The sequence below is a fragment of the Phodopus roborovskii genome, unplaced genomic scaffold (genome assembly GCF_943737965.1).
Source record: "Phodopus roborovskii unplaced genomic scaffold, PHOROB, whole genome shotgun sequence".
Taxonomy (NCBI): Eukaryota; Metazoa; Chordata; class Mammalia; order Rodentia; family Cricetidae; genus Phodopus; species Phodopus roborovskii.
In genome coordinates this window covers 2,961,973-2,974,203 of record NW_026126442.1, presented here as the reverse complement: position 1 = coordinate 2,974,203, position 12,231 = coordinate 2,961,973, and the positions used below count along the sequence as shown (strand labels likewise).

At 45.9% G+C, this 12,231-nt stretch overlaps 1 protein-coding gene across 1 annotated transcript in view; it reads right to left on the bottom strand.

The window, feature by feature from the left end:
• Nucleotides 1-212: 212 nt before the first annotated feature.
• Ccdc180 (coiled-coil domain containing 180) overlaps nucleotides 213-12,231 on the bottom strand; it is a 60,476-nt gene continuing 48,457 nt past the window's right edge. Inside the window, exons 30-37 of the mRNA XM_051187729.1 lie at nucleotides 9,542-9,608; nucleotides 7,943-8,084; nucleotides 6,256-6,416; nucleotides 5,674-5,811; nucleotides 4,693-4,804; nucleotides 2,315-2,420; nucleotides 1,501-1,636; nucleotides 213-380 (exon numbers count right to left, since the gene is read on the bottom strand). Of these exons, the coding sequence (XP_051043686.1) occupies nucleotides 225-380; nucleotides 1,501-1,636; nucleotides 2,315-2,420; nucleotides 4,693-4,804; nucleotides 5,674-5,811; nucleotides 6,256-6,416; nucleotides 7,943-8,084; nucleotides 9,542-9,608 (1,018 nt within the window). The 3' untranslated portion in view covers nucleotides 213-224. The remainder of the gene's footprint in view (nucleotides 381-1,500; nucleotides 1,637-2,314; nucleotides 2,421-4,692; nucleotides 4,805-5,673; nucleotides 5,812-6,255; nucleotides 6,417-7,942; nucleotides 8,085-9,541; nucleotides 9,609-12,231) is intronic.

The window sequence follows — 12,231 nt, the reverse complement described above, 5'->3', positions numbered from 1 at the left end:
ATCTCTATCCAGAGAGTGAAATGAAGTACCAAGCATGCTTCTGAATGCTATTTCCTTTGATGTCCTGGTGCCTATTTTAAGTGATTGGGTCCTGGTACCCTGATAACCATGTGCACCCCCTTCCACATCTGTCTTCTTTACTGAAAGTGTCCTCGTCGCTGATGAAACTACAGTGTTTGGGGTGCAGATCTGTAGACAGATGGACAGGGATTGAAATAAGGGCTTTATTTTAAGTTCGGAGAAGGATGGTGCAAGTATAGGGCCTGGATAGTGTCAAGGGAGCGTTTCCAGCTCTCCTTCCAGCGTTGAGCCTCCAACTCCAGTGTCTTGAAGTAGTTCTGGATGGTCTTCAGTTCTTTGTCAAACAGTACCAAGTATTTCTGAAGAGAAGCAAGAAGAAGGTCCATGGTGACTCCTGCCCTTGCAGACTTGGGAGCCCTGAGCTTTGGGACCCAGAGCTCCTGGTCCTCAGGAACCAGCACTAGTCCTAAAAGCCACTTCTCAGGAATTAACCCTACAAGCTCTCAGGTAGTTGAGGTTATTCTCCTACCTTAGAGTTGGAATGCTAAGACTTGGAACCCTGTGGTCACCCAGCTCAAGAGAAGCTAAGCAGGGATGGAGACTCAGGTGTCTCTGGTTCTGGAACCTGAGCATTCCTGACCACTGTCCTGCATGGAGCTTCCATGGGGGTCCCTGACTTCTTCAGAAGGCTGAGCCCTGGGTCTCCACCCCTCACTGAATTCAGCAGGTAGAGTCTTTCCCTCTGCCTAGGACTTGGAGTAACATCTGAAGACAAACCAGTACTGGGCATTTCAGGCTTTCTCCAGGACCAGCGGTATGTGGTTAGGACCAGGTCTCTCCATGGGCACCAGGACCAAGGATCTGTATATCTTCAGATATACATCAGGTGGCATTCGGGTGAAGCCTCATCAGGTCAGCCCCACAGCCTACCAGTGAGGATCAAACCCTGGCTCTGCTGTTTGGGAGTAGTGTAGAAAGACAAGTGTCCTTGGGTATTGTTGTCAGTGAGATGGGGGAGATTCTACATCCCTCAGCATCTGGAGAGGATGTGACAAGATGTCTCATGTGGAGAACAGGAGGTACCAGTTAGCACCTGAAGGCTTTCGGATGTTCCTGTGATTGCACCCCAGTGCACACCCACAGCTATTTCTGTGTGTCTGCCTTGTGCCCGACTCTGCTGTCCTTTCACAAAGCCTCTCTCCACAGCCACTAGGTGAGGTATCTCTCAGCTGGGTACAGCACAGAGTTTACACCTCAGTCACCATGCTATTCTGGGGGCTGGACATGGTCCTTGGCATGTGTCCTTGTGCCTATAGAGAGTTGAGACCCACGGCTCTGGGGCATGCTGACATGTGCTGTTTTCTCCATGGGCCAGGTGTTAAGGTACCCAGTGGAGTGAAGGTCCCTCCTTCCCAGGGCAGTCAGTCTGGGCTGCGTTGTCCCTCCCACCCAGGGGTACACTGCCTGACTCTGACTCACCAGGTACACAGCATCTCGGGCTTCTACGGTGGCCAAGTGGCCCAGGGTGGTCTTATAAGTGGTTATTGACGGTGTCCTCCTAGTCAGTATCTTGGTTTGAACGGTGATTTCGTTGGGCTTGATTCCTGGCCACTTCCTACAGACAAACATGTTTGGCTTCACCCTTGGTCAGCCACCCAGTACACAGCCTGAAAACTCAGCCATCAGCGTGGATTTAGGTGGCTTTGTTAAAGGTCCCCTAAGCTTTTCCTGTTTGGTTCTTTATGTTGTTTCCTTTTTCCCGTGATGACTTAATGGTGTGCACAGTCATGGGCCCTGCTGTATGAAAAGGGGAAATGCCACACCTACGTTTCTTCCCTTTTCTGGGCCTTGCTTCCTCATCAGGCTGCCATCTGGGCAGCAGTCATGAGCTCCTGGCCCATTTTTCCTATTATGCTGTAGGAATATCTATGGAGAACACAATTGAGAGAATCACTGCTCACAGACCCAGGGGACAGGCACTTTGACAGCTGACTCAGTGCTAGCAGCAGCTTGAGACTCTTCCTCCCTCCCCTCAGGACAGTTCTCCTTTGTAGTGGTGGTGATTCTCATGTGAACCAGTAGCTGTGCAGTTCTCAGTATGTGTTGGGTGACCTCACCTAACCTTCTCTTCAAACAGCCTCAGTCATTTCAGAGAAGGAAACTCAAGGCTGGAAATCAATGACTTTCCAGAGCTATCAGGTCTGTCTGAGTTCAGAGACTAAGTCCCTCCCCACAACCCTGCCCCACCTTCAGGAGATACAACCGTTCACACTGCTCACTTCTAGACTCTCACCTGCTCCCACGTTCAATCAGGGGCTTCTCAACCTCTTCCTCCAGAGACAGCCTGGCCAGCTTCCTCCGTATGAGGATTGATAGTTTCTGCTTTTGGGATTCCATCCCTGAGAGAAAAGAGGTGCTTTATGACCGTGACCTCACAGATAGCTTGAGAACCAAGGACATGACATGACACTGTGGTCAGATTTAGAGATAGGAGGCCTCATCCTGGAAGGAACAGTTAAGCCTGCTCAGCAGATGGCCTGGGATCCAACTTGGACAAGCTTTCTGGGTAAGAAGAGCAGGGCTCTGAGTGCAGAGTGAAAACAGAGACCAACAGAGACTCTTCAAGAGAGCACTCAGCAAGGCACATGCCTCCTTCCTTCTGTCTGTCCAGCCGTCTGTCCATCTGCGTATGGCTTCTGCTCCCTGACTTCTTCATCAGGCCTGATAGTTCAGTCACCAAACTGAAACCAAGAAGCTAGCTGGATACATGCCTATGGTCCCAGGAAGCAGAGGCAGGAGGATCTCGTGGCCTAAGGGGCACTTCAAAAGTGTCTTGAGACACAATGCTTCTGGTAGGCTCTTACTGTTCTGTTCTATCTCAAGCACACTTACCGTTCACATTCTTTGCTGTGAGGATTGAGCATCCTTTGCTGTCATTGCTGCAGGAACTGTGTCTCATGGGAAATGCCTGTGTCTGCTTTCAAGACTGACCTGAAGGAGTTCTTAGCACCCCAGGGAGGGCTGGCCTTTCTCTGACTCACAGGTGGTGAGGAGGAATACTCTTCCTGTTTGTGGTTTCTTTCCATACTGGACTTTTTTTTTTTTTTTTTTTTTTTTTTTTTTTAAACCTGTCTTAATCTTGGCACAGAGAAATTCCACCATTTCCTTTAAGATCTCTGTTTCTTATTTTATGTTCAGAACCAATATGCCCTAACTCCAAGAGTATGAAGCTATTCCCTGCCAGGACTTTGTTTTTATATTTACTCTTCGATTCTGTTGACATTTACTTACCTTTTCATTCACCTCATTGTTTTTGATGAAAATAAGAAAAATCGATTGGTCTACTTGTGACATACATTAAATTAGTAAGTTATCACATGTCCTTTGCTCACTAAGAAGCTGGCTGTGGAAGCATCCATTCATGCCCATTTCTGACCCAAGCACATTTGTCTCCAAGTGTCCTGCAAGGCCACATATTCGGGAATAGGCTGCCCTTTACCCCCTAAAGTCCGTGACAGAGAGAGAGAAGAGAACGGCAAAACAGCCCAAGAATAATGTCAGAGAAAACAGCCCAAGAATAATGTCAGAGAAAACAGCCCAAGAATAATGTCAGAGAAAACAGCCCAAGAATAATGTCAGAGAAAACAGCCCAAGAATAATGTCTGAGAAAACAGCCCAAGAATAATGTCAGAGAAAACAGCTCAAGAATAATGTTCGAGAAAACAGCTGGAATACCTTCCAACAGCTGTAGTGAGAAAGAGAAGCCAGAGGGAATCCCATCCATGGGGAAAGCCTCGGTGGGGAATCCTAGACCTCAGCCTCAAATTCCCAGGGTGGTCTCTGAGGTATGCTGTGAGCATCTGATTGGAACTATCAGCTTGTTGAAGTAGTAGACTCCAAGAAATGGGAATTTCCCCAGGGCTCTCATGCTGGAAGAGGGAAATGACCTCAGCTAGAAGGGGACTTGTTTCCTGGAAAGAGATTTGACACCATTCTGAGGACTCCTTAGAACACCGCATGGGATGAGACCGAAGTTCACAATGATAGATCAGTGGTGGATGGGAACATATTTTGACCTGGATTGCTTAGATGTGCATATACTTGGCCCTTTATTTAAACTTTGACCTTACTTCAGGACCCAGAAGACAAATTTAGGGGCTTTGCTGGATTTCTTAGTCCCTCTCCTGAATGTAGCCACACTGAATACATTTTCTTTTTCTGCTTTCCACTTTGTTTGGCTTATTTAGTAGGCTTATTAGGATGGGATGTCAGATCTGATTTGGGACATAGGCTGTGACCCACAAGTTTGATAACAGAAGCCTCAGCTAAGGGGACACCCTGTTCTGTCCAGGATGATCTATCAGTAGCTCCAGATTGGTACCTTAAAGGGACTTCCCTAACTGAATATTTTGAGCACTGTGTGATAATGTTTTGCTATCTGCCTATTGATCTATCTGCAACTTGATATTTATTTTTGTTACATTGACTTGCTATATACTCAAACTCACTCATTCAAAGCCACAAGTGTAGCTCTTGTAGATCATTCTGGGGGCCAGAATACCACTCAATGGAGAAAATGTTTCATCTCGACTAAGGGGTAGCAGACACCCGTCAGACCCAACCACCCTACACCTCATGATGCCCTAGGGACACAGCTGGTATGCCACTTACGTGGAACCTGGATGTCATCAATGGTGATCACTTCATCCAACTGCATCAGGAATTTCTCGGTGAAGGAAGCCAAGCTTGCTATGAAGAAGCGGCTGTACTTCTTGGCAAATTCCTGGAAGAAACAACAAAAATGGACTTCATAAACAAAATCTCCACTAGCAGGCCAGCAGAGGGAGGGCAGAGTTGGCACTGTGGTAATGTGGCAAGGCACATTACCAAACGCACTGGGATTAACTAGCACCTGGTTCTTAGAGCCCAGAGACCTCTCCCAACATCTGGTCTGGTTTGAACTAAGAAAGGATTCAGAGAGGCTGGAGAAATAGCTCAGTGGGTAAAGTACTTGCCATGAAAGCATGAGGACCTGACTTCAATCTCCACACTCACAAAAAAAAAAAAAAAAAAAAAAAAAAAGCTGGGTGCAATGGTATGTGTTACAATCCTAGCACTGGGAAAAGAGCTTCCTACTAGCTTACTTGGTGAGTTCCAGGTTCAATGTGAGAGACCTTGTCTTGTAAAACGGACTGACTATTCCTGAGGAATAAGGCCCTGCACTGACCTCTGCCTTCCATGTGCATATGCATTCATGTTCACACATACCTCCCCCAACACACACACACAATTCAGAAATGGCCAAGGCACATACAAACAATTCACCAAACAGAAAAAAAGTAGGTATAGATCATGAAGAAAATGGTCATTACTAGTTCTTGTAAATAATTTAGGAGTCAAAGTATGCCCAAGCATGGTGGCCCGGCCCAGCACTTGGGAGGCACTCTGTGAGGTCTAGGACAGCCAGGACTATACAGAGGAGACCCTGTCTTCAAACAAATATGCAAGCATCCCATAATGACCAGTTCATCTACCAAAAAAAGACCTACCCCTTTTGTGCTCTCTGGCTCAGGTACCAACTGTCAGGGCCAACTTTCTGAAGGGAAGTATGGCCCTCAGCACCTGAGGTGGAGACTGAGTGGCAGCACTCACCTCCATCTTTTCCTGGTTTGCTTGCAACAGATGGTCCAGCTCTTGCTGTCTTAGCTCCTCCATGATGTTCAGGGACTCTATTTGATGGGCATTTATGGGGTGGCCAAGATTTGGATGGAGCTTCTGGGCATTTTCATCCTTCAATCAAACAAGAGAGAAATGAGCAGAGATTTTGAGCCAGACTGTGGAATCAGGACCAATGTCTTCTACTAATGAAGGCCATATCCAGACAGATATGCTCTGTGATCTGAGTGTAAAAAGAGGACTGAGTGGCCATGAGGATGAGGTGGGAGGGTAGCTGGTGCCAACTCTGGGGGTTGGAAAGAAGCTTGAACTGGGTACCTGCTCCAACACAATCTGGACCTTCAGCTCAATAAAATTAGCACCAATCATATCCCACAGCACCATTGATCTCAACAGCCAAGGCCCTACTAAAAATTTCAAACACATCCTAGAGTTTGGCCAATGCCTTCTGCCAGTATCCCCTGTCCCCACAACCCCCAAACCTAGCTCCTCCTCTCTCCTTGGACTCAGCCTTGCTCAGGAGCTGCCTCCCTGCACTCCTAGCCCTGTGGCCTTCACCTTCTTCTTTTGCAGTTGCTTCTGCTGCTGCTGAAACTGCTCCTGGATCTCCTTCATGGATGTGCAAAACTTGTTCCAATGCTGTTCCTTGTAGTTCTCTGTCACCAGCCAACACACCTGGGGCAGCAGCTCCTCAAACCTCCTCACCTGGGCACGTAATTCTGCAGGAATTGGGGGTAGGGTATTAGGGAGAGGAAATATAAGTTGCTGAGGCCATGTCTTCAAAAGGAAAAAACAAAAAGGTCTCCAATGTGATAAGAGCTACTCCACCTAAAGGAAATAGGCAGCAGGGCAAAGCTGGAAAATGAAGAGTAAGCAAATTCAGAGGGATCCTTCTCAGTGTGCTTAAAATGTGTTGTCTTTCATCAGCTTGGACAAGTTTCCATCTATGACCTCTTTGGGTTTTGCCTCGACTTTGTAAGCTTCCTTTCCTGCACCTCCCAACCATCATGGGCTAAGGCCTATCTGTCATTCCTATATCTTCATCACTCATGTTTTCATCTCCTTGTCTCCCAGGATATTTCCTCTGTGTCTGCTTCCCAATTCCCCAATCCACACTCAGCTATATAAAACCTGGCTGTACACCCATTCATCACTTTAAAATGGCAACTCTTGATGCTTCCTTTCAGAAGTTCTAGTTCATTCTCTTTGGCATCTAAGTGGTTGTTTCTGTAGTATCTTACTCCCGTGTTTCCAGTTTCCCCTTTCATTGAACTATAAGCGCATCCACATCTCCCCTCCTTCTCTCCCCTCCTCTCTCCTCTTCCCATTCTTTCCCTTCCACCACTTTTTCATTCTTCCCTTATTCATCCCCCACTCTTACCATGTAGCCCAGGCTAGCCTTGACTTTGAAACCCGGCCTCAGCCTTCCTAGTGCTCTGAGGGAGTAACCCTCAAAGAGGCCTTCCATGGTGACTGTTGTTACTTCCTCCAGTTTACAGATAAGAAAACAGGCGCAGAGAGGTAGAATCACTTTGCTAAAGTCACAAGCTGAGAGATCACAGAGCTGGGTTTTGGCCCCCAGGTCTGGCTACCTTCTAACCCCTGCCCCGACACACACCTCCCCTGCTGCCTCTGAAATCACACAGCAGAGCCCGATAAAGTGGGATAGATCTGTACAGAGGAATCTTATTCTATGTTTTTTTTTTTCAAAGTACCATATAATTCACAACATGCATAACCTCAAAAACATTCCATGAAACAAAGGAAGACACTTGCAAGGGACCATGTGAATCCATCCCTTGAAAGAGACAGAAAGGAAAATTATAGACAAACATGAATGTTGTTTGCTTGGGTCTGGGAGGGGAGAGATTGATGAGGGCTAACATTGGCATTGGTGGTGGTTATACAACTCTGGAAATGAACCAAAAGCCATGGAATGACTGGCCATGGCCTGTGATTGCAGAACAAGTGAAATCCAAGCCAAAGTCAGTGTTCCCCAGTGAGTTCAGAGGGTTCCATTCTCTATCACTGTCCTCAGAGCAAAGACCCTGTGGTCAGCTGGGCTTGGAATGGCAAACTCTGAGAAACAAACAGTGCTTTTTCTTAACGCCAAGAGGTTGGCGTTTCACAGGGCTGTTCCTCTGTCTCCTCAGGGAGTCAAAGGGAGAATGGGCTGAGGTTCACAGTGGCCATACCTGCTTTTGCATTCCTTCTGCTGACTTCCTTGCAGCTAAATTGCACTTACCCAGGAGGCAGGAGTTGTGGTACTCATCTGCCTTGTTCTGATACTCCAGGATCTTCTTGCTGATGTGCTCAGCACACTGGTCAAAGTTTTCGTACATGCATTCAGGCCTGGTGACTGGACGTTTCTCTCTGCGGTAAAAATCCTGCCAGAGAGAGGTAACCATGTGTAGCCCCCACCAGCCCATCTTGAACTCCACACCTCTGTTCCTTTACATGTACCCCATCTGCCTGTATGACCCCCACCATATCCCACACCCACCACACATGGCTACAAACAGACCATATTGCTACTTGAATGAGTGAATGGCAAACTCCTATTTAGTCTTAGAGACCCCTCTCAAACTGGAACAGGGCTGGGTGTTAACTTAGAAAGCATTAGGCTGTGGACCACGAAGATAGAGGTCCTGCCTGGCAGAACCCAGCCTGTGGAAGGCAGATAGCAGGCCTGAGCGTGTTCTGGGACATGCCAGAGCAGGACAGCATGCAGGCTGTGCCCAAGCCCCATCTGGCTACCTGTATAGCCATATGGGAGCCATGTGGCCCAGTTGTGGGTCAGTCACACTCAGCAAGGACCAGTGGACTCTGAAACAGCGCAGAATACTGCTAGAACTGTGTGGCCTGTACAGTCTCTATCATAATATTGACGATCCTCTTGGCCGGTTTTTAGCGCCACTTTGTCAGGTCACTCATGGGACAGATGTGAACATTTTTTCCCTCAAATATTTTCCCCAAAAACTCTTCCAGAACTGATGCTTCTCGGGTTTCTTATCTGGGAATGCCAGCTGCCACTCCAGACCCTGGGAACTATTCTGATTCAGTGCTGACAGGATTGGAGGCAATAAAAGTTAATGGGCAGTTGAAGAAGTGTGAGCGAACTGTATGCTGGCATTTTATGGCAGATCGCCTCTACTTCTGTAATATGCTTTGTTAAGTTTTGAATGATATTGTTGTTTTTGAGAACATGTGCCTATGCTTGTCACCTTTTAGCTTTGTAAACACAGAACATACCTGGCTCAATATCTGGCCAAGCTGGCAAAATGATAAACACTTTTTTTATTATTATTTAAAAGATATTTTGATGTAAAAATTGGGGGGGGGCATATTTGACATAATTGTTTTTGCCAGAGCTTGACGTTGGAGGGGAAAAAAAAACAAGCTCGTTTTTGAAATACATATAAAGTGGCTCGAGCCATTCAGGCCCAACCACCTGTGTGAAACTCATCTAGTGGTCCGACACTATTTCATTTCTTCCCACCCATGCCCCTTCCACGTCTCAGGACTTGAAACCTGCCTGGCTTTGGTAGGACTGTGGCACCCCACCATGTCTAGGTTGCTGGGGCCCCAGGGACAGAGGTTGGGTTTGTTCCTCTTGGCACACATCAACTGACACACAAACTGTGTCTAAGCAGTGTTTGCTGACTGGTTAGATAAATGAATGCACACGTGCTGGATGGTTTAGTTCCTAGGAGGAAAAGTTAAAAACAAAACAAAAGGAAACAGACAGATTCAGGGGCCTGAGGTGGTGGGATCCCTGCTCAACAGGCAGCATAAGACAGAAGGGGTTTCCAGGGCAGGCAAAGGGCCTGCAGATGGCTCTCACCTCTACTGTGAACAGCAGGTGCTCGTTGCTCTCCCAGAGCAGGTTCATGATGATGCCTTTGAAGTCCCTGCAACCAGAACAAAGCAGATCTGTGAGGTGCCCCTTCCAGATTATACCAGCACAGACAGAACCAAACATCTGAATGGTCTGAGTGTTCTCCTCCAGCCTGGTCACTTCTAATAATTAGTCCTTACTACTCCAGGACCTTGCCCTTTGAATGCCTTTCCCCCCCCCCTCCCAAAAAAAAAAAAAAAAAAAAAAAAAAAAAGCTGTGAAATGTCTTGGTCTCATTTGTCATTTGTTCCCTTTCTTCTTCTGATCCTATGCTGATTCTCAATTGCCTGATTCTGATAACTCTCTGCTCCTCTGGAGCATTCTAATCAGTGGGTTGGGGATTGATTGGTTTGACTGGCTAATCTCTCCCAGCAGACTATAAAGTCTACCAAGTATTTAAAATACTGATTGGGAGATTATTAGATGGATGTATCTCTGGTACCTGAATTTCCTGCATGAGCGCATAATGAACAGATGGCCATAGTCCACAAAAATGAAACTTTAACTGATCAGAAATAGCTAATGGGCCTTGAGCTAGGGATTTTGCGCAGTAACTAATTAAATATTTTCTTCTTGTTTCTGTGAACATTAACACATTTTCCCCTTGATGTCTCCTCTGTGGAGCTCTAGACCATACACAGTCCAGTCCACAGTCCCTATTTATGACTGCCTATCTGCACAAATACACTTGGTGGTAGCATTTTAATATTGGAGTTCTACTAACTCTCAGTGAAGACTGTGGAATGTAGAAGTTTGTCGGGAGCACTGGTGGTCTCTGAATTCTTTGAAAAAAGAATGAGTTGGTCATGATATCCTACACCTATAATTCCAGCAGGAGGTCAAGGCAGAATGAGGAAGAGTTTAAGGTCATCCTTGGCTACTTTTGAGCTCCAGGTCAGCCTGAAGTACTGAAATCTTGTCTAAAACAGTAACAATAAAATGATTAGTTAAGAATAATAAGCCAAAGCCAGAGAGATGGCCCAGAGGTAAAATTGATTGCCAAGCAAGCCTGAGACCTGAGTTTGATCCTACAATCCATGTTAAAAAAAAAAAAAAAAAAAAAAAAAAAAGCCAGATGAAATGGTGTCTATAATCCCAGTACTCCTGTGATATGAAGAGAAGCAGAGACACTAGAATAACCTTGAAATTAGCACATGACAAAGGAGAAACAAGAAGAGAAAGCCTGCCTAACAGGGAAGGGGAGAAGAACCAACTCCTCAGAGTCATTCTGACCACACACACACACACACACACACACACACACACACACACACACACACACACACCACTCTGTCTCATACAAATAAAGGCAAATTAAAAGTTTTTTTTAAAAAATATTAGGCCAATGAGTAAGATCTCCTGTGGGGCACTGTATAGTATGGGAGAGTTTTATGTTAATTTGACACAAGCTAAAGTCATCTGAGAGGTGGGAGCCTCAAATGAGAAAATGCCTCTCTCTATACAATCCAGCTGCAGGCATGCCTGTAAAGCATTTTCTTAATTAGTGATTGTTGGGAGGTTGGGGGGGCAGCCCATTATGGATGATACCATTCCTGGGCAGGTGGTCCTGGGTTCTATAAGAAGCAGGCTTGCTCAAGCAATGAGGAGCAAACCAGTAAGCAGCATCCCTCCATGGCCTCTGCATCAGCTCCTGCCTCCAGGTTCCTGCCCTGTTTGAGTTCCTGCTCATACTGCCTTTGAGGATGAGCTATTATATGGAACTGTCAGAGAATAAACCCTTAGTTGATTTTGGTCATGGTGTTTTATCACAGCAATAATAACCCTAACTAAGACAGGCAGCTTCTCCACTCACTCTAAGTAGCCATTAGGGCCATACACCAGCAAATTTCTACTGACTGGTGGATATTCATGCCCCATAAACTCAATTGTTTTAAAAGCAAAAGGAGATGAAGAACCAGTGTCTTCAGATTGCATGGAGTCATGGGACACGATATTTCACAATGACTCTGAAGTGTCCCAGGTACTGCTGCTTATAAGTAGTACTACTCACCAGATCCAAATACCTAGGTCATTGGTCTATCATTTCAAAACTAACTCATACTTTTAAGAGATGCAATTATATTGAAACGAGGGGAAATTAACACCAACATCTTAGTGCATTTCCTCCAGATAATTTTACTTAAAACCGACACAATTGCCTTAACATGGATTTGACATGTTCTCTGTCCATTTATCAGACTCTTAGTACCCCCAGTTTTGGGATACGGTCTTAAATGATTGTAGAGCATCATTAAATATAGCTACACCACAGTTCACAATCCTTTGATTTTTGGAATTTCGAAGATTTTGTTCCATTTTCGACTGGCATGAAAAGAATTGCATGGATGAGTGGGAGGCATAGCTGGAGGGGTAGAGAGCTTGCTTGAAGTCCGAGATTCATTGCATTTCTAGGAAATCAGCAGCAAGGTATTGCATGGGATTTTTTTTTTCTTTTTTGCACAGTAGGCAATTCATTTTGTCAGTCCAACAGAATCTTAGCCTTAGGAGACTTCCTTGCTTGAGAGTGACTGGATGGTCCACCAATCAAGGTACATCAGTAACTTTCACATATTCTTAAAGGCTGGTGAATACCCCCCACAACATTTCTCAGGGGAATTCCCAGGGGAGATCTGTCA